At 52.1% G+C, this 26184-nt stretch overlaps 3 protein-coding genes across 5 annotated transcripts in view; 1 reads left to right on the top strand and 2 right to left on the bottom strand.

The window, feature by feature from the left end:
- Window positions 1-12587, top strand: part of EVPL (envoplakin) — a 37955-nt gene extending 25368 nt beyond the window's left edge. For both annotated transcript variants that reach the window (XM_068913283.1, XM_068913282.1), the window contains exons 15-23: window positions 510-691; window positions 1429-1607; window positions 2059-2197; window positions 2828-3021; window positions 3575-3725; window positions 4311-4394; window positions 4480-4590; window positions 5663-5755; window positions 6628-12587. In XM_068913283.1, coding sequence (XP_068769384.1) covers window positions 510-691; window positions 1429-1607; window positions 2059-2197; window positions 2828-3021; window positions 3575-3725; window positions 4311-4394; window positions 4480-4590; window positions 5663-5755; window positions 6628-10077 — 4583 coding nt within the window. In that variant the 3' untranslated portion in view covers window positions 10078-12587. The remainder of the gene's footprint in view (window positions 1-509; window positions 692-1428; window positions 1608-2058; window positions 2198-2827; window positions 3022-3574; window positions 3726-4310; window positions 4395-4479; window positions 4591-5662; window positions 5756-6627) is intronic.
- A 1333-nt stretch (window positions 12588-13920) lies between these two features.
- Window positions 13921-19294, bottom strand: CDK3 (cyclin dependent kinase 3). Its single transcript, XM_068914142.1, has 7 exons — window positions 18953-19294; window positions 18543-18620; window positions 18164-18284; window positions 17456-17626; window positions 16888-16989; window positions 15876-16079; window positions 13921-14871 (listed from the first exon to the last, which is right to left on the bottom strand). The coding sequence occupies exons 1-7, from the start codon at window positions 19078-19080 to the stop codon at window positions 14746-14748; spliced, it is 930 nt and encodes a 309-aa protein (XP_068770243.1). The 5' UTR covers window positions 19081-19294; the 3' UTR covers window positions 13921-14745.
- A 1045-nt stretch (window positions 19295-20339) lies between these two features.
- TEN1 (TEN1 subunit of CST complex) lies at window positions 20340-26170 on the bottom strand. 2 transcript variants are annotated; one of them, XM_009666229.2, is made up of 5 exons: window positions 26100-26170; window positions 25346-25432; window positions 24082-24188; window positions 23791-23948; window positions 20340-22139 (listed from the first exon to the last, which is right to left on the bottom strand). In XM_009666229.2, the coding sequence occupies exons 3-5, from the start codon at window positions 24165-24167 to the stop codon at window positions 22003-22005; spliced, it is 381 nt and encodes a 126-aa protein (XP_009664524.1). In that variant the 5' UTR covers window positions 24168-24188; window positions 25346-25432; window positions 26100-26170; the 3' UTR covers window positions 20340-22002. The 2 variants fall into 2 exon arrangements, with proteins under 2 accessions (XP_009664524.1, XP_009664526.1); XM_009666231.2 differs by lacking the exon at window positions 26100-26170 and adding an exon at window positions 26000-26099.
- Between the last annotated feature and the right edge of the window lie 14 nt (window positions 26171-26184).

Below are 26184 nucleotides of genomic sequence, written 5' to 3'. Positions count from 1 at the left end.
CAGTTCTTCCTCTTCTTTAGCTGGGGGTTGTAGAATAAGAAGGCAGCAGTGACTGAATACCAGCCCCTGGCTAGCTGTGTAATTGCCACAGCTGTGGATCATAGGCTCCAAGTGAAGCTGAGCAGGGGTGTTTGCAGGGCACCACAGAGCAGTCTTTGGACTTGAGCTCTGGCAAGCGGGGCCAGAAGCTGAAATGATTTTCCTAAGCCTTTGCAACGAGTAGGCCCACATGTGTGCATGATGCTCCATGGGTTAGAGATGGTAACTGTTTTACAGTCACATTTGCAGTTTGCATTTACAGTTGCATCAAAACCACATGCTCAGAATCAGCCTGTATGTGCTTCAACCCTGCATGATGCACAAAGAGCAGAGCTTTGCAGCAGGGCTGTCGTGAGAGGGAGCTGCAGCTTTAGGGACCATATATGCAAGATCTCAGAGGAGAAGGCCACATATTAAGACTGGGATGGCAAATGAGAAATAGGACTTACCTAAGCTGTGTCTCACTGCAGCTCTACCCAGGAGCCCCCCCATAGCCCAGGATGACCCCCAAGCTGACCAGCTTCTCGGCAGCCTGGATTGTGTTGGTAAGGACCTGGTCCAGGTAGAGAAGGAGATCTTGAACCGAGTAAGGTCTCCAGTGAACTACAGCGATCCCACAGATGACCTTGCCAGGAGGATCAAACACCAGCAGGTGGGTGCTTCTTAGGGCAGCTCAAGGGTAGGATGAGCTTGGTAGTGCTGTGTCCTTGGCCCGGAACAGAACTAACCTAGGATTTACACGGGAGATAACAGCTGGTGCTACAAAGGGGAAAAGCTTGCTGCAGTTACAGAGGTTTCAGGCTGGCTTGAGTCCTTGAAGTGGGACCAGACCCTAGAGAAATGCAGGCCCTTCCCTTGGCCCAGCTCTTTAGCAAGGTAGTCCGTCCTTTTCAGAGCTGTGGACCAGGTGCCAGTCTTGGGGACCCCTCAGCCTTGTCGTGGGGATGCTATCCCCCTTCACCCTCAAGGCTATAGCATGAAAGAGACGGGATGGAGGGAACGGGCTCACCTGATGGAGAGTACAGGCTGGTAAGTATGAAGAGGACAGGAAAAGAGATAGTGCCTTTGAGGCCCCCCTCTTTTCTCTGGGAACAAGGTCTGGGTCCATAGTAGTTCAGCTTATTACATCTTCATCTGTGGGCATTTACCCAGTCCTGGCAGAAGGAAGGACTCAAGCAGGTAGCTTTCTTCATCTCTGTTCAATCTGATGTCTTCCCTACACCCTGCCATTGCCAGGCAGCCACAGTCTGATGGGACTGTGCCCACACCTTATGAGAGGACTACCGCACCCTTTGCCCCACAGCTAAAATCCACCCTCGGGGAGAAACGTTTTCATAACAGCGCTGCTGTGGTGGTGTTTGGTGACTCTGCTCCTGTCTGATGTGCCAGGAAACAGCAAAGAAACTTGAGAATCTGGGGGCAGCCAAGGATGCCTTGCAGAAGGAATGTGAGACCTACCTTTCCGGGAAACCCACCAGCACCTCAGCCTCCCAGCTTCCTGTCACGCTGAATGCCCTCAGGAGCAAATACAACGATGTCAAGGTGCTCTCCAGCCTGTACAGCGAGAAGTGAGTGGTGACGACAGGGCCTGCTGGGGATGAGGGAAGGAAGAGCTTGCAGAGAGGTGTCAGCACAAGAGCCTGAGAGCAAATGCGTTGGGCCAGGCTATATGGGCATTGGTTGAGGTCCATCTAGCCCAGGGCAGGTTGGAAACCCTCCCTCCATCATCAGAGACATCTCTGAAGGAGTTCCTGTTTATCATCCATGCTCAGATCCCCCCACTGGAGAAAAACAACCATACTGCGTGTGCGTGCCAAGTCTCAGCAGTGCTGTGGGCACTGGAATGCAACACATCTGACTTCTGTGCAGCATAGCTGGGTTGTGGGTGCATACTGCTTGTTCTCTGCCATGCCACAGGAGCCCTGATGTTAAGAAGCCTCGACATGCAGAATCAGAGAGAAAAGGAAAAGAATAGGGTCTTCTATAGCTAACCTTGGCCTGTCATCTTCTCTTCCTCAGGGCCAAGGCTGCCCTGAACCTGGAGGCTCAGATTGAGAACACAGATAAGATTATCAGCACGTTTGAGGCCAAGCTGGCTCAGGATAGCATCATTCCTGCCTCCCCCAATGCCCTACGGGATCGGGCCAACGATCTGCAGGTAGGGGAGCATCAGGTTCTTCATTAGGGATGGGAGATCTCTGAGCTCAGGTAGCAATGGATGGGGGGGCTGGACTTTGCTTATTCAAGCATTCCAGGACACCAGGGATGATGCCTTTCCAAGGACATCAACTTGTTCCTCGAAGGCTCTGCCTTGGCATTGCAGGCTATCCTGTATTCATTAGCTAGCAAAAGTCTCTATCTCTCCCAAACAACCTTCAGGGTCCCTAAAATAGGCTATGAACCCTTTAACCACCTGCCTGCTCTTTTCCTCTTGGGCATTCACTGTTGCTCTGCCCCACAGTTATCCTTCCCCTCTTTCCTGCTCCCAGTCTCCCTGCCCCATCATCAGCTCCTGCCCTTGACTCACAGTGACCCTTTTAGCCTTTCCCAAAACATTCCTGTCTCTTCCCTTCTGCTCCATGCACCATCCAAGCCACCTTGCTTCCCACCTTCTTTACTGAATAAGTCTCGCTGCTCCATCTCTCTTCCACGTTACACCACATCTTCCATGTCACATATCCAACTCGGAGAGTTTGACTGTTGCATGGTTAAGGACAGTACTAAAGAAGGTATTTCTGGTTGGGTGCATTGACTGGTACAAACCTGGAGGTGTCTTGTTCCTCTGCAGAAGATGAAGCGTGACCTGGTGGCCCAAGAAGACTGTGTGCTGAAGCTGAATCGGGGTCTCAAGGATGCTGAGCACAGCTGCAGTGCTGTGCAGAACAACTTCCAGGAGTATTGCCCTGACTTGCCCCGGCAGAAGCGGGAGGTGCAGCTCCTCAATGATCGCTACCACGCTGTTGCAGACCAGCTGGATCAGCGGTGAGGAACTGCAGGGTCTTCTATGCTTCTGAAGCCATGACTTCCTCTTAGCTAGTATGGACTAGCTTTACAGTCAGAGCCCCGAGAGGATGTTCCTCATTGCAGGACCCTGATCCAAGCATCCCTACTGTTGTACTGGGGACCAGATCTGTACAGTACTGTGCAGTTCCCACCTTCCTGTGCACAGCATAGCCTTTGTCTGAGCTGCCCAATAGCTGCAGGAAAGCAGCGTTAAGTGGCTGACTCCTGGCCCCTGCCTGACCCAGCTACCCTACTCTGCCCTGGGAAACCCCAGTGCTTAACACTGCTCACGGGCAATGCTGATGATTGCCTGCCTTTTCCTTTTAAATCTCTCATCTCCTGAGTTGTGCTCCTGCTGCAATAGCAAACCTGATGAACACAGAGGTGTGCTTCCCACTCAATAGCCAGTTGTCATCCCCTTATTTTTGTTATCTTCATGTTTGCAGTGGTAGCAATCACCGTAATGTCTTTTTAGAAACTCATACCTGAATCTTTTCCCCTGAATCTTCCTGTTCCCCCTCGTGCTGTGCAGAGAGAAAACCCTCAGAAATATCAACATCACCTACCAGCAGTTCCAAAACTCCAATGAGAACCTGATGTTCTGGATGAACAACCTACCCAAGCACCAAGTCAAGACCACAGATGGGCCAAGCCAGATCAATTACAAGCTGCAGGCACAGAGGGTGCGTTCCAGGGCAAACATCATAACTTGAAACTTTACAGAGATGGGGGGAATTTGTCTGTGAACAGTATGCTAAGTAGCACTGGCCAGCTCCTGGCTGTGTGCCCATGCCAGAGTGCACCTGCACGCTGCAACCCGCTGTCTCCCTTTTTCTAATTCATGCCCAACTGTGTTCACCCACAGTGCCAATCTGTGCTAGTCACCCCCAGGTTGATATCCTCTCCATGGAGAGGACACATCCATACCCTAAATGACTGCATCCAGGCTACCTATGTGGGGCAGATATGTTGCATTTGGGCTCTGCATCTTTCTCTCCATGACTAGATCTTAAGCTGACTAGCTCAGATGATGTGATGTGGAGCTGGTATTTTTCTCAGGCGTGATAAATCAGCGAGGCAGGGAGCAGGTCTCTTGTACTAGTGAGACTGCAGCCGAGATCCTGCATAGGCCAGGAGGCTCTTCCTACATGTCCCCTGGTTCCCATCCTCTCCTCTGCTACCAGGGTAAGCTGCAGCTCTGGCCTGCGAGAATATTAGTGAGCTGCTGTCTTCCTACCCATCCTTAACATTGTGTCCTTCTCCTGCAGAGGCTGGTGGAGGAGATCCAAGGAAAGGAGCCTGAGAAGAACGCAGTGGTCAGACTATCCCAGAACGTGCAGTCGACCCTGAATGTATGGTTGAGTTTTCCCATGCAGCACTCCCCTTGTGTCTTGCCCAAGAGCTTCCAACTGATTCTTCTGTTTCTGCTCTGAACAGGACTATGAACTCCATGCAGGCAAATACAGCTCCTCTCTGGACCCCGCCCTGACAGATTTCGCTGCCAAGAGGCTGCGTGTGACCCCCTTACAAGAAAGCATCCAGGCCCAGGTAAAACATTAAGATGAAGGCCTGGAAACTCATGGAAACTCTAGCATGTACCTCTCACCCAACCCTGTTTCCTCTGCAAGGCCTTAATCCACTCTCACAGCCACAGCGATGATGGTCCTAATTCCAAGGACAAATGTTATCAGTGATCTCTTTGTCTAACGCCACTGGGCAAAACAGCACATGAGATCCAGAACTAGGGATGTATCCTGTACCTTTGGCTGAGATTGCTGATGATGTCTCCTTACCATATTGAGAGTGAAGATGAATGTTACAGGGCAGGTGTGTGGGGTTGCACAGGCATCCCTTGATGCAGGTGTATGTAAAGTTGTCCTCCAAACCCTTTTATTTGCTGGTTCTCTGCGTTTGGATCAACAAGAACAGTGTAGATCGTTGCTGTTTTGACAGAGCTCTCTTTGAGTTTTGAGTATGACTTGGCATTGGAATATGAAATAGGGCTTTGCGTGGGAACAGCTCTATTTCCAGAAGAATCTAAAGCATTTTTCCAGGAGTGGGTTCAGAGGGCCCTCAAACCATTAACTCATCCTCGCAGTAGCATGGCAAAGACCCGGTCATTTTCCACCCTTACAAGCATTACTGCTGAATGCTGTGCTTGCTTGGTCACATTTTCTCCAAACCTGGGGCCTGTTTTAGTAGTGCGCTAAAGACTGGCTCCCATATACCTGCGTAGAAAAGGTGAGTGGGTGTTGGGGACGGAACTGAGCCAGAGCTTCTCCTGCGTGCTCTTTCCAGTTACGTCCCACTTCTGCATCGCCTTAGGCTGTTCCCCAACTACCATTGATGCGTGGCCCGAGGTGATGTTGAAAGTCTGGGACTTGTACAGGCCATTAGGCATCTAACTGGCATGCAGATGAAGGGGACTGAATCTCCGAAACGAGCCCTTAGACTCTTTTCCTCAGTTTACTTAGAAAGTCAGAGGTGATGACACTAATCCCTGGAATGATGCAGTACACACAGTGCATCAGAGTGAAAGGGGTGATGGGAGAGTATGACACATCCAACAGGCTGTGCCGGGGTGAGTGGGACAAGGCCCTCACAGCTGTTTCTCTTTCAGGAAAATGATGTAACCAAGCTCTACATGGAGCTGGCAGCAGAAAACAAACAGCAGCTCAGCCGGTTGGAGTTTGCCAAGAAGATTGTTGAGAAGGTACCCACTAACAGCTTGTGGCAGGATTGGGGTACTCCACCCCCACTACTCAGCTGGAGGGGTGGAAAGGAGCTTTCTAGAGCTGTCCACAATCTGTTCAACCTGGGATCCCCACAACTCTCCCCAGATCTCCATATTCAGGTGTTAGGAAGGGCAGGAATGGAAACCACTATGAGAAAAGGCTAAAAGTAACCACAGTTTCACTGACATTGTTGTGACATTCAGACCATCACCTCTGTGGGCCTTCAACCCTTCACTGAAGCTGTAGTTTATGATAGAAACAAAAATTTGAACGAAGAATCTTAACTCCTCTTCTCAGCTAGATAAAGTCAGGGATTTTAGATAGAGGATTTTAGAGATTCATCTGTGAACATGCCTGGAATTTAGTGCTCACAACCTTAGGGGAACACCTTAAGCCACTAGGTGTTTTTATGCCTTTCTAGGGCTTGATGCACATGTAGGAAAGTACTCCAGTCTGGATGGCTTTCATTTGCTGTGCTTAAAAAGGGCAAGTGGTTAAACTGCACTGCTCTACGCTGTTGCCATGAACCAGCTGTGCAGTAGGAACTGAACATGTTATCCTTCCTCAGTCGCAGAGTACAACAGGACAGCCTAAAGCACCTTTGTAGGCTGCTGCAGCACCTCCCTGACAAGTGCAAACTTATTAAGTTGCACTGTCAGTTGCTTGAAATGGTGTGAAATTGTCCTCAGTTGCCACTTACAAGCGTCCTTATTTGGAGACTCTCTGGAGTTTCTGTACCAGTTCTGCCTCCTACTATGCTTTTTCATGGAAAGGGCCTCTGAACTGGATTCAAGGAGTGACTCTGTTTCCCTGCCTTTTCTTTAAAGACCTTCTTGTTTTTCGCTTGCAGAAGGAAGTACATGAGGACATCCAAGCTGTACGTGAGCAAACCCAGCAATCTGAAAACCAAGCCATGTCGAGCAGAGAATCTGAGGGGCTGAAATCACAGTTGGAGGAGGAAAGGAGGACAGTGGCCAAGATTGAAGAGGACCTGGAGGAACACAGAAACAAGCTGCTGATGTTGAAGACTCAGAAGCCCATTGAAAGAGTGGAAGAAAAGGAAGTGGTAGAATATTATAGAGACCCACAACTGGAGAGCACCCTGTCAAAGATGACACAGCAGATTGAAGAGGAAGGCAAAAAGAGAAAGCGCCTTCAAGAAGATATTGAAGTGATGAATCAGAAGCTTGCCCAGATGGGGAAGGAGAAGGCAGCCATCCCCGCTCAGCTCCTTACCAAAGAGATTACGAAAATTGAGAGGGATCCAAGCCTGGATAGTGAAGCAGCCAGTCTTCGGCAGGAGATCAAGCATCTCCAGGAGGAGAACTTGGCTGTTGCTTCTGAACTTGAGCAGCGTAAGAGAGAGCTATACATTCTGGAGCAAAAGCAGCCTAACATCAGAGAGAAAGTGGTGGTGAAGGAACTGATCAAACTGGAGAAAAACCCAGAAACGCTGAAGTCCATTAGGACCTTGCAGGTACAAATCGATGAGGAAGCCTTCAAGAGGAAGTCTGCAGAGGAAGCAATAGTCAAAGTAAAGAGCAAGATTGAGGAGGTGGAAAAACTAATTGAAACAGTAGAACCCAAAATTATTGTGAAGGAGGTGAAGCAGGTAGAGCAGGACCCAGAGTTATTGAGAGAGTCTTCCAAACTCAAAACTCTGATTGAAGAAGAGAGGAGCAAAAACTTGATGCTTACAGGTGAGCTGGGAGAGCTGCAAAGCCAGTACAGTATTGCAGAGAAGCAAAAACCAAGGGTGGAGGTTAAAGAGAGGGTCAATGAGATTTTCCTGGTGGATCCAGAAACAGAACGTGAAATTACGCACCTGAAAAGGGAGCTGCAAGAAATTACTCTTAGAAGGACAAAGATTGACAGTCAAGTGGAAGAGGCCTTAGCAGAGCTTAATGTCCTCAGGTCGCAGAAACCAGTGGTAGAGCTTAAGGAAGTTATAGAGGAGGTGGTGAAACATGAGAAGAGTCCAGAAATTCTTAGAGAAATCGACAGGCTGAAACAACAACTCAATGAACTAGTGAACACCAATGGCAGGACCCAAGAGCAGCTCATCAGGCTGCAGGGTGAAAGAGATGAATGGAAGAGGGAGAGATCCAAGGTGGAAACCAAGCTGGTCAACAAGGAAGTCATCCGATATGAGAACGATCCACTCTTGGAAAAAGAAGCTGACCGCCTCCGCCAAGAGGTGCGTAACATGTCTCAGAAGAGGAGAGCTGCAGAGGATGCAATCTATGACTTGCAGAATAAATACATGCTACTGGAGAGGCGAAAGCCAGAGGAAAAGGTAGTTGTCCAAGAGGTGATTCTGACTCAAAAGGATCCAAAGCTCCGAGATGAGCACAACAGGTTGAGCCGGAGTCTGGATGAGGAGGTGAGCAATAGGCGCCGTCTAGAACGTGACGTGCAGCAGCTTCGTGCGCTGGTGGAAGAGCAAGAGAAGTTGCTCAACTTTCAGGAGGATCGAAGCAAGAGGCTTGCACTGGAGAAGGATATGAGACAAATAACGTTGAGAATAAAGGAGCTGGAGGAGAGCCCAGCCCCAGTGCAAGAAAAGATCATCATGGAAGAAGTGGTCAAGCTGGAGAAGGATCCACTCCTCGAACAGTCTGCCAGTAACCTCCGCTTGGAGCTGGACCGTGAGAAGATGGAGGTGCTGAATTTGCAGAGAGAATGCAAGAACCTGCAGATGCAAGTTGATGTCCTGCAGAAAAAAAAGTCCCAGGAGAAGACCATCTACAAGGAGGTGATTCGCGTGGAAAAGGATAGAGCACTGGAGAGTGAACGAGCACGCATCTGGGAACTGCTGAACAGGGAGAGAGGCGCCAAGCAAAAGGCAGAAGAGGAGATACGGCGGCTCAGGGAGAAGATTGAGAGAGCTGAAGGTATGAAAAGGACATGGGCTCGCGAGGAGACAGAGCTGCAGAAAGCCAGGAACCTGGCCATCCAGGAGAGAGCCAACATGGAGAGTGAACTGCGGGAGCTGGAGAGGCAGAAGCAGCAGAAAGTCCTCTTCCTTCGAGAGGAGTCCAAACTGCTCAACCAAAGGACTGAGAATGACAGGCAGAAGAAGAAGCAGCTGGAACATGAGTTTTCCCTGCTAGAGGCAGATATCCTGAAGGAGAAGGATCAGATCTATAACAAAGAGAGGTTCATTCGAGATCTCCAGTCCAGGGTCAACCGGGAAGAAATTAATCATGAGACCCAGATGAGAGAGACAAACCTCTCCACTAAGATCTCTATACTGGACCCTGAGACAGGGAAGGATATGTCCCCTTATGAGGCCTACAAGAAAGGTATCATAGACAGGGGCCAGTACATCCAGCTGCAAGAGCTGGAGTGTGACTGGGAGGAAGTCACCACGCTGGGCCCGAACGGGGAAGTCTCGGTTCTCCTCGACAAGAAAAGTGGGAAGCAGTATTCCATCGACGATGCACTAAGGCTGAGAAGGATCACAAAGGAGGAGTACCAGCTATACCGGGACGGCAAGATTCCCATCTCCGAATTTGCCTTGCTGGTAGCTGGGGAATCCAAGCCTCCCTCATCACTCTCTATTGGCTCCATCATCTCCAAATCCCCACTCCCATCACCCACTACCCACCAAACCCAAAGCTTCTTCCCCTCTGCTTCTCAGAAGGGCTTCTCTGACGACAAATCTCCCATCGCTGGGGTGTATGATACCACCACAGACACCAAGTACAACATCAAGACTGCCGTTGCTAAGAAGCTACTTGATCCCATGACAGCTCAGAAGCTCCTGGAAGCCCAGGCTGCCACAGGGGGCATCATAGACCTTATCTCTCGTGACCGGTTCTCAGTCCACAAGGCGACTGAGAGGGGGCTGATTGACAGGACCTACATGCAGAGACTGCTCAATGCCCAGAAAGCTTTCACAGGGATTGAAGACCCTGTAACCAAGAGGAGGCTGTCCGTGGGGGAAGCAGTTCAGAAGGGATGGATGACCAAGGACAGCGCTTTCCCCTATTTGGAGGTCCAGCATCTAACGGGAGGGCTCATCGATCCCAAGAAAACGGGTCGCATCCCCGTGCTAGAAGCTGCCCAGACGGGGATGATAACAGGTGACCTTGCCAACAGGCTCCAGGATGAGTCCAACTATGAAAAAGATCTCGTTGACCCCATCACTAAGGAGAAGATAAATTACAAGGAAGCCATGGCTCTCTGCCAGAAAGATTCACTGAGCAGCCTCCTGCTGCTCCCAGCCACATCGGAGGGCTATCAGCTTTACCATCAAGTGAGCCATTCCCCCAAGCTCTCACGGTTCAGACAATGAATGGATTCAGGCACATACGGGATCAGATTCCATCAGTAGTTCATCCCTTCGACACATCTTCCCCCACAGAGACAGGACTGATCACTAAGGAATGGAGCATCTAGTGCTTAGGGTTGCATGTTCTTCTGTCTTAGCTATCCCTGCTTCCTAACACAGCTTGGCCGTGCAAGGAAGAAAGAGTGATCATGAGCGCGAGGTCTGAGCACACAGTAGCCTCCATGATCCCCCAAGTGCCTCTGTGCCAGCAAAGGGGGTTTATTTGCAAGAACTTCACTTGCAGTAGGTTAAACACGGTTATGCCCAGAGTGGGGGGAGAGCCAGAGCGTTTTCAAGTTGGGTCATTCTTCTGCACACAATAAACATAGACAATGTGTCTCTATGGCTGTATTCTTTCTGAAACCTGAAGCTGCCTGAGGGGAACTAACGATACCTTCTGCTGCCACCCAATCTGCAGAGGGGATGTGAACTCTTAACTCCCCTGATCTCACTGCACTGAACCCCCTGAATTTCCTTCTGCATTTGAGTCTGTATCTTTCAAGATTTTTTTTTTTATCTTTGTCCTTACAACTGAGAACCAATGGGACTTCACTCCTCTGTCCATTGGGACACCTCTGACAGAGGGACTTGATCACAAAAGGGTGTAGTTTCATGTTACTTTTGATCCAATCTAGATGTGGGCAACTAGTGAACGGAGCAGTCCCTGTATCCCCCTCTGATTGCCTGTCCCTGGTGCCTCTCTGGCTGTAGATCAGTGATGGTGTGGCTGTATAATGACTTGGGTCACTTCACTGCTGGAAGATGAAGCCAAACCCCAAGCACCACCAAACCACCCCCACTGGAGTAGAGGGTTTTGAGGCTTGTCCTGCATCCACGCAAAAGCAAATCTGTTGCAACGGAAGGGGTGATCTTCAAGAGCAGGCTGCTGCTGCCTGCAATCCAGTGTGATGTGAAACCGCTCTCTACAGCCCTTGGCTGTGTGGTCCATCTAGCAGCACCTGAAAAATCTATACCTGCTGAGCTTTCACGCCTGTGTACCACTTTCAGTGCTCAGCCCTTGCTGAAGTGAGAAGGTCCTCTCTGCCACGTGTCCCTGTTCAGATAAGAGATGACATGTTCCTCCCTTGTCTCTGCCCCGCTCTGGAGAGTCCCCTGGCTTTGTGGGATGACAAAAATGACTTTCTATTAAGACGAGCTCCTCTGCTAAGGGCTCTGGCCCTGTTCTCCAAAGTGTCGATGTTTATTCGCATCCTGAGGCTGCTCTCTACGGCCTATCTCAGCCACTACGATCAATACAGGGGCAATATTTGTTGGTTTACAACAGGCAAAACTGTCACATGCACATTAGAGCATCTGGTCCTATCCCCTCTCCTCCTGGTCGAGCACTGTCAGCACACAGGGCACTGCACATTGCCTCCTGGCTCATCTGGGCTGGAGCTGGGCTGTGATGGACAAGAGGATGCAGGAGGGAAATGCCTGGCCTTGCCTCCCATCAGGGCTGAGGCCAGGTAAGGATCACATCTCACCATAGCCAGGGATAGTCCCCCAACTGGTACAAACAGCAGACCAGCCACACACCCCACCATCTCTGGTGGGGGAGAGCCTGGCCTTTATAGCCCTGCAGTTCCCAGCAGGCCTCGGGTCAGCCAACGAACTCCCCTTTAAAGCTGTGGGGAGCAGCCTTGCTCTGCTTTGGCTTTGCTCCCTGGAGCCAACTGAGAGCAGCAGGAGTCCATCAGAAAGAGGGCTGTCACCCTTTCTGCAGCTCAGCTCAGCTCAGCTCAGCTCAGCTCTGCAGGACATGTGAGTGTGCTGCCAGCCTCTCTCTCCCTGGGCTCCATGGGGCAGGGCTGCTGGGCTGCAGGAACCCCTTGCTAACAAGGTAAACCTGTGCTCATTTTTAAAGCAGTACAATGGTCACATGGTGACTCTTTTCCTGAAGTGCTGATTAAATAGGTTTGGGGAATGCTGTGAAACTGAGGGACTGGGAGTTCTGGTAGTTAGGCAGGCAGTCAATCATTTTGGGTAATCTGCTCTCTGAGTGCATGACAGCAATAATAGGTATTTACCCAGGGCTGGGTGAAGACGTTCAGAAACAATTAGCTGGCTGAGCGGTCTCCCCTGGAGGGCCGGTCTGCCTCTCATTTCTGACAAAAACAAAAATCCTTTTCTTTGCTCTCAGGTGCTTGTAACCTGCAGTAAACAGGGCACATCCCAGGGAACAGGGCTTTCCTGGGGCAAAACTGTTTGGCAGGGTTGTGAGCTGCCTGGGAAGAGCCAGGTAGCGCTTTGCCTTCCTTCTCAGGCATGGGATGGTGGGGTGGGTTGTGACTTTCCCAGGGCTGTTATTTAAACGCAGCTGTTGTTGGCTCCCTTTGCTGAGAGTGGTGTTGGATCATAAATGTTTGAAATTTGGCCTGTTGCTTCATTTTGTTGGGCTAGGAGAGCCATAGTATTTTTATTTCTGTTTCTGGACTGGGTGAATGCCCTTGGTACTTATTTCTTAATGTAGCTCTCTTAAAAAAAAAAAAAAAAAACTTCTCTGCAGGCACTTTGACCAGTACGACATGAGCATTTGTTCATAGGGAGCAAACAATGGAGCATTGTCTGTACAAAATAAATTGGCTTTAAAACATGCATGCAAAGGCAGGGAAATGGTTCTAGTAGCAGAATTCACCCATGTCTCACAAATGTGCCCCTGCGAGCTGGCTGTTACCGCACAGAGGACATGAGATGTTGCTAGAACACAGCAGGGCTTCAATTTTCCTAGCACACAGCTTTCAAGGCTGCTGGGAGAGCCCAGCTGCCTGCTCTGCCCTGCTCAGGCAGACAAGCAGGACCCCCCCGCACCAGCAGCTCAGCTCTCTGCAGGCAGCTGCTTCGGTATGTCTCCTAACAATATTTTCAAAAGCAAAGCAAACCCCTAAAAGCCCAACTTGGGCAAATTACAGAGGATAATGAGCTTCCCAGCTCCTGGCAGCTAGGCAGCGTGACAGGGTCCAGAGGGAAGTGAGCAGCAGGTCCCTGGGCTGTCTTGCCATAGGGGTATCTGTCGGGAACTGAGGCATGCTGCAACATTGATGACAAAGGTAATTTGATGTAATGAATTAAGCAGAGACGCCTGCTGCCTTATGTCAAGTAGGGGAACAAAATATGGAGCAAGCCCAAAAGGCTAACAGAGCTTGGCTTCAGGCAGGAGGGTCATTTTGGGGGGGGGGGGGGGGGGGGGCTGCAAGGGGGGTTTTCCGGGAAAGAACGAGAAATTCTTAACAATAAGAGAAACTCTTAACTTTCCTCTCTCCTGTGCAAATTCTCTGGTATTTAACAGGTGGGGAGGGAAGCCTGTGCTACAGCCTTTCCTAGCTGAGGTGTTTGGGGACCTCCCTCCTTTACTGCATCATTTATCTGTCATTAAGCCCTAGGAATGTGACAGCTTTTGAGAGCTGCCAGGTTCTGCGGAAATCAGCTGCTAGGTTCACAGTTACTAGGACACATGTCTGCACATGTATGAACAGCAGGAGTGCAGAAACATGACTTCCTTAAGTTAAAAATCTATCTTTGAGTGTTTAAATAAGTAGAACATAACTCTGAACTGGTTTGGGGCAATCTCTACAGAAACTATATCTTACCATACCAAGACAGCACTGGGCTGCAGAACCATCGGCCCCTTATTCCACAGCACAACAGAGAGCACAGCTCTGCAGATGCCAAGGATTTGGGCTGGAAAGGATAAAAGAAAGAGTGCAGGAGGTGATGAAGGGAGAAGAGCTCTGAGAAAGGAATGGCCCAGCCAGACTGTCTTGCATCGCTATCCGGATGCGCCAGGCCAAACAATAAACAGCAAGGTTTCTGAACAAATGACAAGCCTTTTATTTTTTTTTTTCCATACCGAAAGAAAAAAGCTTGCATATGTCAAAAACTACATCAAAAGTTAGTGATAATTCTGCAAACATTTGAACAGCAAAAATACGTCCAAGCAAAGGAAATTGGGATTACATCTGGACCAGCGATGGAAACCCAGTGTTTCCACACCGGGAGTTTTCAATCGGTGCTTTAGGCTAACTGCATCTTTTGGCTTCTCAGTCCTAGCTAAGGCACAAATTAAGATTCCCTACAGTGGTCCTCAGCTTGCGAAAAAGCAGAACATCAGCTCCATTAAACAGCTCACATCAAATAACTTGTCCAATGCTGGCAAACCCCCTCCTTGTTAACAGCAACAAATAACTGAGTAGAGAAGCACTCCCGTACCCAGAGTGGAGCTCCAGCACGCCCTGGTGTCAGGAACTGCCATCGACAGATCTGCGGCAAGACCAGGAGATGCTCCAGGGCTGGAGAGAGACAAATCATTGTGTGTCACCTTAGCTCGCTGGCTAATGCAAAGGGCAAGCCTCTGAAAGTTGCTCTCTCATTTCCAGTTCAGCGTTTTATGCTGATAAATTACGCTCTAGCCCCCTCTTCGGACAGGACCTCTTCAAAACAGCTCTACTGTCCATAGCCTAGACAAACTTTCCCCCAGCAACAGGCTGAGAGTTTCTAAATACAAGAATGTCCCCCTTCAGGCTCCTCAGGAGAAGTGAGGTCCTGGGTCCCAGCCAGTCCCCTGCGAAGTGCGCCAAAACAGATCTGCACCGCTACCCTGCAGAGTAAGCGCACAGGAATATCTCTGTCTTCTCATCTGCAGTGTCTCTGCAGTGTACACCGCTCTTCAGGGTCGTGGGGGCTTCTCCAGAAGAAGTACTGGTGATTGAGGGCTGCCTTGGCTGAGATGCGCCTGCTGGGGTCATACAGTAGCAATTGCTGCCAAGAGAAAAAAACCAATGGCGTTAGTATTCTAGAGTCAGATGATGGATTGCACCAACATGTGTCTGGGCCCAGATGCAGATGTTGTTCCTTCCTCTTCCCCTCCCTGGCTTTCAGGAGTAACCCACAATGTGGGTTACACTAGAAGGATTTCCTGACCCTCCGTCTGGCACTGTCCTCGTGGAACCTGCCCTGACCACCCTGCTTGAGAGCTGGCACTGGGCCCCATTCAATGACAGTCCCAAGGCCATTTCTGCAACAGCAGAGGTGAGCCCTGGAGCCACATCAGCCCCCTCCCAGTCATTCACCTACCCACAGAAATGCACTTCTAGGGTCACAAACAGACAGGTTCCCCATCAGCCCTGCAGTTCTGTCTCAGGCCTGCCCAATTTAAATTCAGGCAGACACGCTGTGCTGCCTAAGATGGGACTGTGGTGCTGTTGCCAGGTGTGAGGCTCTGCAGAACCCCATTTCTCAATGTGATCTTGAACCCCCTCCTCTGGGGTCTTTCATATGCCATGGACAAGGCAGGCATTGTGTTAGTTTTAGAGAACAATGGTTAAAAGCACAGCCCAAAGGGGAGCTGAGATGTTGCTAAATGCACCTGTCCTGCTGTAGGCAACACTGAGAGGATTGAGGCAGTAGCTATGATGCCATACGTGTGCGGGAGTGTGGCCCAGAGAATGGGGTTCTGTATATGGTCATTCTGCTGGGGCTGGGTTATTAGGGCAATGTGCCTCATCAAGGGCATTACACACATCTGGGATCTGAGCTGTGACTAGTCACCTCTGTTCTTGTATTAGTACAGACCTCTGCACCCCTGCCTCAGGCTTTTCCAGCAAGAAAACGTTGCAACAAAAAGATTAAACCAAAGAGCCCATGGCTCAAGGATCAGGAGGAACCCACAAACTCAGGCAGATCAGCTCCAAATAGCCCTGTTGTCTGCTCAGTTTGAAAAGGTCCTCCCTGCCTGCAGGTCTTGTACTGAACCCCTTGCTCACCGTCAGTAAGTCTCGGCCATCCCGATCTAAGTTGGGAACAATTTCCTTCATCTCCTTCCTTGCCCAGCGGGGAAAGTCCCCCTTGTAGTCAGGCAGTTGGGTCACCCCAGGCCAGGTCACCTCCGTGGGAGTGCCCAGGGTGCGAAAGATCCGGAAGAGCTGATCGATCTCAGAGTCCCCTGGAAATAAGGCTTTCCTGGTCACCTGAGGCAAAAAACAGCCAGTTTCCACTTTTCCATCAGCTTTGTGCTCTAGTTCCCTCTGCAAATAACCCTGTTTTCCAGCAGACGCAACAACTGCCCAATTCAGTGCCTCTGCCGCACAGTGGTCGGGAAAGTCACAGGTGTCCATCTGCTTCTCCCCAGCTCCCCTGTGTACCGTGCTCCCCTTAGGCCGTCTGTCTCAGCCAGTCCCTTATTGCTCTTCTCTTTGTCTCTAGTTTCCTCACACCCACTCTTGCAGGCTATCCCCCTTCCCTCTGTACTCTGCCAGGCTCTGCTGCTCTGCATCTCAGGGGCTTTGGGAGCTAGGGACACTGTTGTCATGCTGCAGAGATAAAAGGAGCTATTCAAAGTGGAGTATGGACACCTGGGAGATCAGCTTGGAGCAAGGGACTGCCATGCTATGAAGTGCCAGTTCTCTGCAGCCCACGTGGGGGCACCGGAGGCAGCAGTGGGGGGGAGACATCTGTAAGAGTCTTCAAAACATTTCAGCAAGATGACTGAAATTACCCCTTCTGCAAGGAGAGGCATGACACTCCCACAAACCTGAAACTGCAGCTGAATTGCAGAGGCTCTTACACCTTCTGCCAAGTCCCTGCTGGTTATAGATTTCCCTCTGAGCCCACAGTTAAGGCTCAGCTAACCATCAAGGTGGTCTTTCCCATAATACACTCCCAGCTCAGGCTGGACAGCAGTGTGGCAGATGTTCTGGGTTCTGTCCCTGCTTCCATACTTTCCATTGCAGTTGCATCCTCCCCACTTATTGAAGAAACCATGTAAACCCATGTTACCATTTCTGCAAAGATGCAGCCGATGCTCCAGATATCCACAGCTGTTGAATAGTATTTGCATCCCAGCAAGATTTCAGGGGCTCGGTACCACAAGGTCACCACCTGGGAAGGAACCGACAAACAAGTCTAGTTTTCCTGGCTGAACCTAGAGACATGAGGGCCTCTCTTCTCAGCTGAGCCCCTGGTGTCCAGCAGGCAGAGCTCTTCCTTTTCAGCCTCATTCCAAACATAAGGCACCAAATGCAGTGCCTGTACAAATCGGAGACTGCTGAGGCCATGCTCAACTAACAGACACCTTGACAACACCAATATGAGAATTAACAGACCATTCTTCAACAGGACATTCTGGAATAAATAAACCCTCTACAGAGAAGGTGGGAACCCAACAGGCAAGTGGGCTGGGGTAGAAGCAGTCAGCCCACTTTGTGAGGGCACCAGGTAACCCCTTAGCTGCAGGTTAGGTTAAGGGCATGCACCCAGGCATAGCTGTGCCTCAGCTATGTGCTGGTCACTTGTGATGCATGGATTGTGTACCCCGCTTTCAGGTGGAAAGGAGCCTCAGCAGTACCTCGTGAGTGTATGTGCGCAGGGGGACTCCAAAAGCTCTTGCCAGCCCGAAATCAGCTAGTTTGATGGCTCCCACTTCGTTAATGAGCAAATTCTGCGGTTTCAAGTCTCTGTGGATGACTCTGTGCGAATGGCAGAAGCTCACACCCTGCAGCAGCTGGAAAAGGTAGTTCTAAGGAGAAAAGAGATTTCAGACAAGGCTACGATGAAGCTATTTGGAACGTTGGATCACGTGGACCTACATACTCTGGACCATTTACAGACCTGTATGGGAAATATGGTCTTGCTATAATGTAATACCAGGCTTACAAGCCATTACTCAGGGATAGCCACAGACTGCTCCACCTCTACACCAGGACAGAAGGACTCCAGTCCGAGCAGTGGCAGTTCCTTCCACCCATCTGTTACTCTGTGCAAAAGCAATTAGCAGTAGATCCCTCAGCTAGCCTCGTATCAGCAGTTTGCTCTGCAGTGAGACAGGCTGGGAGAGCCTGGAAACAGCTGGGAAACAAATGCACTGAGCAGTCGTGCCAAGAAGTTTTCCCAGATGCAATGTTTGGGATCGGAGAGGCTGAGTGCCTTCAGCCAAGGATGAATCTCCTTGTGATGCAGTCTGGCGAAGAGCAGCTCAGTGCTGGCTCTGCCCAGCAGAAGGCAGCAAGGACACACGCTTCCTCCCTCGCCTACAGGAGCTCCTTCCATCGAGTACCTTGACCAAGCTTAAAGGAAAGTCTCCAGTCTGGGATGAGTCCATGTACTTCTTCAGGTCCTGATTCAGGTACTCAAACACCAGGTACAGTTTCTTCTGGCTGTGCACGACATCCAGGAGCCTGCAAGGGAAAGGCAAACGCTTCCTCCGGTACCTTTGTGCAGGGAACCCAGGCTACGCCGGGATGCTACCGTCTCCTGCAGAGCAGCTGGGAAGACCTCCTTCTCCAGACCTTTGTCAACACCCAAACATCCCCCCGTCCTCCCGCAGGTACCTCTGCTCTGAGAGCGCTGTGGGGCAGAGCGGACGCTGCCCCAGCAGCCAGCGAGGCTTCGCCAGCCCGATCGGAGCCGAACCGGCGCCGGACCCCCTCTCTTACCTGACTATGTTGGGGTGCTTGAGCTCCTTCAGCAGCGAGATCTCGCGGATGGCGGTGCTGGGGACGCCCTCGGTCTCCCTGCGACAAAGCGGGCGGTACGGCACCCGGCCGGCAGGCGCCCCGGTGCGGGCTCCCTTGGCAGAGCGAGGGTTGAAGCGAAACCGGAGACGAGGCAGGAGCGGCGCGGGAATACGCCTCGGTCCGCCCCAGAGCCGGGCGGAGGGACGGGCCCCTCACAACATGGCGGCTGCCCCCCTTCCCCCTGCCGGGCAAGGCCTGCGGTGCGGGGCAGCGCCCTTCCTCCTCGCACGGGCCCCCGGGGACGGGTTTTCCCCTCAGGCCGGGCCACCCCGAGCCTCCAGCACCCACGGTGGCCGCCGCCGCCTGGCCGCGGCTCTCCCTCTACTCACGAGTCCAAGCGGATCTTCTTGAGGGCCACCAGCTGCCCCGTGTGCTTGTTGCGGGCCTTGTAGACCACGCCGTAGGTGCCCTCGCCGATCTTCTCCACCTTCTGGAAGGCCTCCTGGAAGGTGTCCATGGCGCCGCCCGCCGCGCCTGGGCCCGCGCGCCCCGGGGAGAGCGGCTGGCTGCGCTTTTCAGGGGAAACACCACCACCACCACCGGGGGTGGCAGGGACGTGGCAGACATCCGTGCTAGCCCCCCCCCACCCCGACCCCAGCTCAGTCACGCATCCCGTTGCGTGAAGAAACCGCTGCCAAAATAACCCCCCCCCCCGCCCCGGAGTCAGGAGGGGGCCAGGAAGGGGCAGCTGGGCCTCCCGCAGCCCCCCGACCGCTCTCCTCCCGCGGAGCCGGCCCCGGCGGGACCCCCCGGCTGGGCTTTCACGCCCCCGCGGCGGACGCGGCCCCGCTCCCCCATCTGGTTACGGGGAAAAAGCTGGAGGGAGTTGTTTTTGGGGGGGAAGGGGCTGGTTTTTGCTTTCTAGCGTCTCTAGGGCAAAACACCCTGCAGCCATCTGGCCACCACTACTGTTTTCACCCCTCCTGCGATACGCTGGCGGGGCCGGCGATTTGCTTCCCCAGCGTGGGCCGTGCCCGGCCCTGTGCCCCCTCGAGCCGAGGCGGCCGCCCCGCGCGGCTCCTCCAGCCTCTGCCTTAACCCTACAGGGAAACAGGAGCCGGCTGCTGCAGGAAAACAGGGAAGCCCGGGGCACGCTGGCAGCTTTCCGGGGCCGGGGGGTGTCGGGCAGACCTGGAAAAGCGAAACTCTCCGTGCAAGGGGTGCAGCGTGCCCTGAATTGGTTGCTAGCGACCGCAGCTGTGGCACTAAGGGCTCGCGAGCAAAAAGCAAGCGAAACGCTTGTAAGCGAGTGCTAAGGGGCTGAAGGAATGGCAAGCACGAATTGCACAGGCCCGAGGGAAGCGCTCCAGCGCTGTTTGCACAGCGCCGAGCGTAAAGGGGATGCGGTGTGCGTGCAATCGCTCCTGCTGCAGGCACAGGACAAACACACAGCAGAAAATGTCTTCTCGTTTTTTTTCGTCTTGCACGATTGTCCCTTGAACCTCCCCATCACGGGCTGTGCCACTCGGTCAGCCTTTCGGAAGATGTCCTTGCAGGGAATTAATCATTGACTTGCCAGCCAGCAAAGGACAGGATTTAAAAAAAAAAAAAAAAAAACCATTGTGCATGGTGGCTCTGCAAACAGCAGCGCAACAGGGACCTGGGTCTGTCTTCTGCAGGGTTTGGGGAGCTGCGTGGCCCCACGGATGGGCAGAACAAGACGAGGCAGCTCGCTGGCTGCTCAGTGTGCAGCACAGACAGCAATCGCTTGCAGGATGAGCTCAAGACCTTCTTTAATTGACATAAAGATGCTTCAGGACTCCAAGGGGGTATCTCTGCCTGTTACTAGTTAACTAGCTGTCTTGACGGCTGCAGCAAATCCTGATTTTGCTGAGTTGTTTGGGAAAAAAAAACCACCCCAAAGCACAGTTGTGTGGTTGGCAGAGCTGGAGGCCCGGCTACGGATCGGTGTGTCCCCAGCGAACTCCGGGCAGGTTCTCTGGTGCCTTGTGAAGGCTGTTTGCACGGATGCATCTCCCTCTGGAGGAACTTCTGACTTTGCTCTCCTCTACTTGGCCATTTGTTTTCACGATGCTTGTAGGAACTTGGTATCTTGGATATTCCCAGCTCTGGAAAAAGGGCTCAAACCTGGCCATTTGGTTAAAATTTAAGGGAGGGGAGGAAGGCAGAAGAGATGGGACAGAACAGTCTATGGATAAACACAGCATGACCTTTTGCAAAAGGAGGTTAAAATCCTGCCTCCTGAGATGACGCTTTTAGACTGGGGCTGAACCGAGCATGCTGTGAGACAGGGCTTTTGGAGCTTGATAACTGTATGAAGAAAAAATGTAAGGCTAAACTATGACTAAAATTATAGTACGTGCTATAATTACTGAGCAATCTCAGACTCTTGAATCAAGCCTGCTGGTTGCATGGGACTTTGCCATTACCTGTTGCATTTTGATCTGCTTCTGCACACTGGATGGCTTCAGTCCCTATTTTCTGAACATTTCACCAGCAAATCTGAGTAAACAGAGAAGACAGCAGGTAGCTGAACTTCCCTGTGACGTGTAGTCCCAACTCACTCCAGGTCCAGGGATTCCTGTAGCAAAAGTGAGTTTTATCTCTTTCACTAACATTTTATTCCTGTCTCACATTAGCAATTCTTTTTTTCTTTTTTTTTTTTGATAATTTAATTCTGCTGGGTGGGCAACTTGTTTTCAAATCAGAGCGGCTCTGATGTAACTTCATCTCCTCTTCTTACAACTCGTTAAAAGCCAAGCACTTCCATGCACACCAAGTACTTAGAAGAAGAAGGGCACCGCGTTAAATTCTCTTACATCATCCATGGGGTTTCAGCAGGCCCTAATGCATTTGCCCAAGCAGGCAAGAGGGTTTAAATCAATCCAGACACGTGACCGCTCTACCAGGAAAGCTCTTGTGTGGCAGCTGAGTCACGGTCCCTGAACGTTTGCCCCGTGGACCTGCAGCCATGCAGGACAAAGAACTTCACTCAAATGCCCTTTACCTCCCATCTGTTGATTGCCCCATGACCTGATATGCTCTGGAGGTGCGTGTGGGTGCAAGCAGCCGTTTCACTACAGATTTACAGACATCTCTCTTTCCTGGCTGCTGCCAAGCCTTGCATTACAAAAGGACTGGTCCTTAACTGCCCTTCTAAACACACAACAACCCTCCTTCCCAGAGCTATCTTCAGTGATCATGAATGGAGCAGCTCCACAGACAGCTAGGTACTGATTCACAGCCTTCAAGCATTTCCCTGCTTAGCAACTTCTTTTTGCTACCATGGCAAAAAGCTCCCCCCCCCCCAAATATACTTCAAAAAGATGTATTGCAAAAAGGCTAGTGTGCTGACTCTTTCCCAGCCAAAGGGATCGCTGTTGCAAGGAGCAGCGCACGGTGGGTTTCGGAGCTGCCGTCAGGACACGCCGTTTCCCATCCGCTGCTGCCTCTCGTGGAAGTATTTTCTCTGCTCCTGAACGGCTTGTTCCAGCAAAGACAGATTCATCCCTTCCACGCAGGTCAATATTCGGGCCTTTACCACGGGACCCTCTCCTGGAAATATAAACGGGCAGTTTTTGTAGGAAAGAAAACATGCAGCAGCTCCAAGGCAAGCAAAGAGGTGCCCTTTGGCAGCATATGGCCAAATAACCATTGCCTGAGACGCTGCGAGACCGATCCAACCGCGTGCCTGCGCCGACACAAGGAGTGCGCCACGAACAGGTTCGCTCAGTGACATGTTTGCCTGCTGCCTTGCTGGCTCTAAAACGACGGTGACTAACACCGCGCTCACCCTGCGCTGGGGGAAGGTGGAGCCAAGGACATCTGGGTGCCAGCGCCCGCCGCACAGCCTCCATCTGCACTGCGTGAACAGCTCCGGCCTGGACTGAGCATGTTTGGGTTCTCCCTGTCTAAAAAGCGTCACCGATTCATCTAAACCCATCTCTGAACACCTTTGTGCAGCCAAGAAGCAGGCAGAGCAAAGCTGGGCTTAGAAGAGGCTCAACACTGCCTTCAACCAACAGCTCAGACCTTCCTGGCGCGTTCAGATGGTGGCACGGAGCAGCACAGAAGGGGCCAAACCTTGGTGATGCAGCCAGTGTCTCAGCCAGTTCCCCTTCCACGCCTGCAAAACAGGGTCAGCTTCCCCCGAGATGACTAAAATAACATGCCTTTCTGAAGGAATTTTGCAACAGTGGCTTAGTAGGTGACTCACCAGATGCTACAAGTGTGGCTTTCCATGTGCCACTGAGGACTTCAATGGCACAAATGCAACTGCTTGTTATCAGGTGCGGCCAAGACCTGCGGCCCAGCTCAAATCAGTTCCCCACGCAAAGCGCTGCGCAACCAAATAACACCTGGAGCATCCCAGCAAAGGATGACACGGTGCCTGGTGTTGACAGCGCCTGTCTGCATTCCTCAAGCCCTGTGCCTGAGCACGGCGGGGTGGGGTGTAATTAGCACCTCTCAAGGACACAAAGACCAACCCGGCCAGGTTGCAATGAGGCATTGCTGCAATCAGAGGTGTTTGGAGCAAAGATGATGTGGTCTAATAGCAGTGAAACCATAAGGTCTTAGCACAGGTTTCACAAGCTCAGCTATGGTGCTGAGCCCTCCTAATTTTTAATGAAATCTGTGCCAGAGCACCAGGTTGTCACCAAGGTAAGTGTAGGGCAGCTCCTCTCATGCCTCCTCATGGTCAGCAGGGAGAGATGGGCTGCTCCTGCCTTGCATCACCCACACGTGTGGCTGCAGCAGCCGCGCGAGAGGAGCCTGCCTTGGCCAAAGCGGAGTTTTGTCACCATGCAGCTGGGAGCCGGGAAGGGTGGATGCCATGTACGCAGCAGCAAAGGACACAGGCTCCTGCTCCAGGGCACAAAAGCAATGTTCTGCATTTTCTATCACTCAGCACAGGGACTCCAAGCAGCTCATTTGAGTGACAAAGGGCCAGGGTCATGGTACAGATGTGCAAACTGAAGCAGCTAGTAGCAAAACAGTCCCCAGGGTTGCAGAGGTGGCAGACAGTGCTGACTGCCCGCTCTAACCCTGGAGTGCACTGCCTTGGGGGAGACGGTGCCTTATCCCATCTGGCAGTCTGGGTGGGAAGGGAGACCCCGCAGCAGTGATCACTGGTTCAAGCCACCCTTTCTTTTCTCAGGGGGCCAGACAATTCCTGCATTTGGCTAAAAGCAAAAACAGCATTTACCTTCCCTGTGTTCGGCCTCTCCCAGCACCATGTAGAGAGAGCCCAGCTGGGCTTGGAACGGCTCCACAAAGCTGGTGTCGACGCACACCCGGTGCTGGGCTGCACGGTGCTGAGCAGTGAGAATGGCTTCGGAGCGGGCCAGGTCATAGCAGCATAACCTGGGAGCGACGGATTTGGGAAGCTCAGTAGTGCAGGCACAGTGGAGTTACAGCGACTGCAAACAAAGAGGGGAAGGGACAGGCCAGCAAAGGGAAGGCCCGGCCTGCGAGGAGACCGAGTTACTGTTCCCACCTGCCAAACGTCCTCAGTGCCTCCCCCTCTGGGACTGAGCTGCTGATCTCCCACGGGAAGTAATAGATGCCAGCGTTTGGCAACATCTCACACAACCAGCGTTGAGCCTGCAGGAAGGCAAAAGAGCGGAGTTCCCGCCACACCAGCACCCGGCCCCGGTACAAGGCTTTATGGCCCCAAAACCCCTTCCTCGCCAAGGGCCCCCACCCAGGGGCTGCAGCAGCACGTGGCTCATCTTCTGCAGGGGCTGAGGAGCTTCAGAGCTTCCCTGCTGAGTCCTCCTCGCAGCTCAGTGCACGTGCCGAGCCTCAGGCATCCTTCCCCGGCACAGAGATCAAATACCTTCCCCAGACCCGACTGCTGGGGTGACAGGGTACCACGCAGCAGGATTTAAGGTCTAATGTTGAATGTGTTCTCATGCTGCGGGATAGGAAATCCTAGCAGTGTCTCATCCTGCAGCTGGAAAACAATTCTTTGGATACAAGCCAGCCTGGTTTTATCAATAGTCTAGTAGGGTTTTGGAAGACAGCGAAGAGTGAGAAATGATTCGCTCGAAGACAAGACTCAGGCGAGACCTCAGGGGACCTCATGGGAGCTGAAGCAGCGGAGCAGGGCTTGGCACAGGTGGGCCAGGCCCAGTGGAAAACACGCAGAAAAGCAGGAACGTGGAGCAGCTTTGGCAAGATTTTAATTCTGCCCATCTGATACAGTATTCAGGCTGGCGACTGTGCCCCAAAGCGGTTTCCTTCTGCCTCCTTTTCCCACCAGTCTCCCTTGCAGGGTGTCTAGGTCCAGTGCGTTTCCATGCTCTAAACCCTGTTTTTCTCTCTGGTTTCTCTGCCCGGCGGGGGCAACCCCAGTCTGCGTGCACCAGCGCTGGGAAATGGGGCAAGCGGAGCCACCCAAAAAGCACCAGGGGACGGCAGCGCTGATCACGCAGCAGGAGGGCCAAAGACAGGCTGCAACCCTGTGGCATTAACGCTTGGTGCCCCTTGGCCACCCGTGCATTGTTTGGGGCGGAGGGGGCGCAGCCCTGCTAAAAGCCCCACCGCCTTCTCATGGGGCACTGCTGTGGGAGGCTACCGAAACCGGCTCACCCCTTTTCTGCATGCAGGAAACTCAAGGACTGGCTCCCCTGTTGCCCCATGCAAGACTTTGCATGCCAGGTTATGAAACGCCCCTGGCATGGTGCCAGCCCGCAGCAACAAGAGGCTGTGCTCTGGCCTCTGTGCACACTGCCACTCACTGTAACACCGTCGCTCACCTGGATTTAGAAAGCGTGTTCAATTCTGCACCTCTGGAGTTGGGTTAAGGATGTTCAGCATCGTTCAAGTTTTGCTCCTGAACCACACTGTGCAACAGGACAGGGATCAGCCAGGAATGCAAGATGTTAAATGCACATTTAACGCACTTGCTAACACACACCCAAGCCCAACTGCAGCATGCTATGTGCATATTTAATGCATGCACAACCCCAAATGCAGCATGTTACATGTGCATTAAATGCATGCCTGGCCTCAAACGCAGCATGATATATGCACTATTATTACAAACTCAGCCCCAGATGCAGCATGTTATATGTGATTTCAATGAGCTACTTAATGCATGCCCAACCCCACATACAGCAACATGCTATATGCACGATTTAACGCCTGACTGAATGCACACCCAGCCCCAGATGCAGTACATTATATGAATGCAGTATTTAACATATGTCCAGCCAATGTTGCAGCACATTGTACGTGCATTTAATGGTCTGTTTAATGCACGCCCAGCCCCAGACGCAGCACACTATATGCATTTAGCGCACCATTTAATGCATGCCCAGCGCATGCTGCAGTATGTTACATGCACATTTAGTGTGCGGTTTGATGCATGCCCAGCCCCAGATGCAGCCCACTCTAAGCATTTACTGCACCATTTAACGCACGCCCAACCCACGCTGCAGCACGTTCCCACGCGCATTTAACGCACGACTGGGTGCCGGCCGCGCCCCAGGTGCACCACGTTATACGCACAGTGAAGGCGCGCGCCGACGCGGGGCCCTGCGCGGCCCGGCCGCTCCCGCGGCGTCACGTGGGGGCTGGGGTCACGTGAGGCGCG

The sequence above is a fragment of the Struthio camelus genome, chromosome 19 (genome assembly GCF_040807025.1).
Source record: "Struthio camelus isolate bStrCam1 chromosome 19, bStrCam1.hap1, whole genome shotgun sequence".
Lineage (NCBI taxonomy): Eukaryota > Metazoa > Chordata > Aves > Struthioniformes > Struthionidae > Struthio > Struthio camelus.
The sequence above is the reverse complement of the archived record's forward strand: the minus strand, read 5'-3'. Positions and strand labels throughout refer to the sequence as shown.

Excerpts from the sequence above, each read along its gene's own strand:
- CDK3 (XM_068914142.1), bottom strand. The coding sequence starts at position 19,080 with ATGGACACCTTCCAGGAGGCCTTCCAGAAGGTGGAGAAGATCGGCGAG. Across the intron at positions 16,080-16,887 it reads GCTGCATCTTTGCAGAAATG|GTGACCAGGAAAGCCTTATT; the intron begins GTAACATGGGTT and ends TTTTTGCCTCAG. Across the intron at positions 14,872-15,875 it reads ATGGCCGAGACTTACTGACG|CAATTGCTACTGTATGACCC; the intron begins GTGAGCAAGGGG and ends TTCTCTTGGCAG.
- TEN1 (XM_009666229.2), bottom strand. The coding sequence starts at position 24,167 with ATGTTGCCAAACGCTGGCATCTATTACTTCCCGTGGGAGATCAGCAGC. Across the intron at positions 23,949-24,081 it reads GCACTGAGGACGTTTGGCAG|GTTATGCTGCTATGACCTGG; the intron begins GTGGGAACAGTA and ends CGTCGCTCCCAG. Across the intron at positions 22,140-23,790 it reads AGAGGCCGAACACAGGGAAG|GAGAGGGTCCCGTGGTAAAG; the intron begins GTAAATGCTGTT and ends TTATATTTCCAG.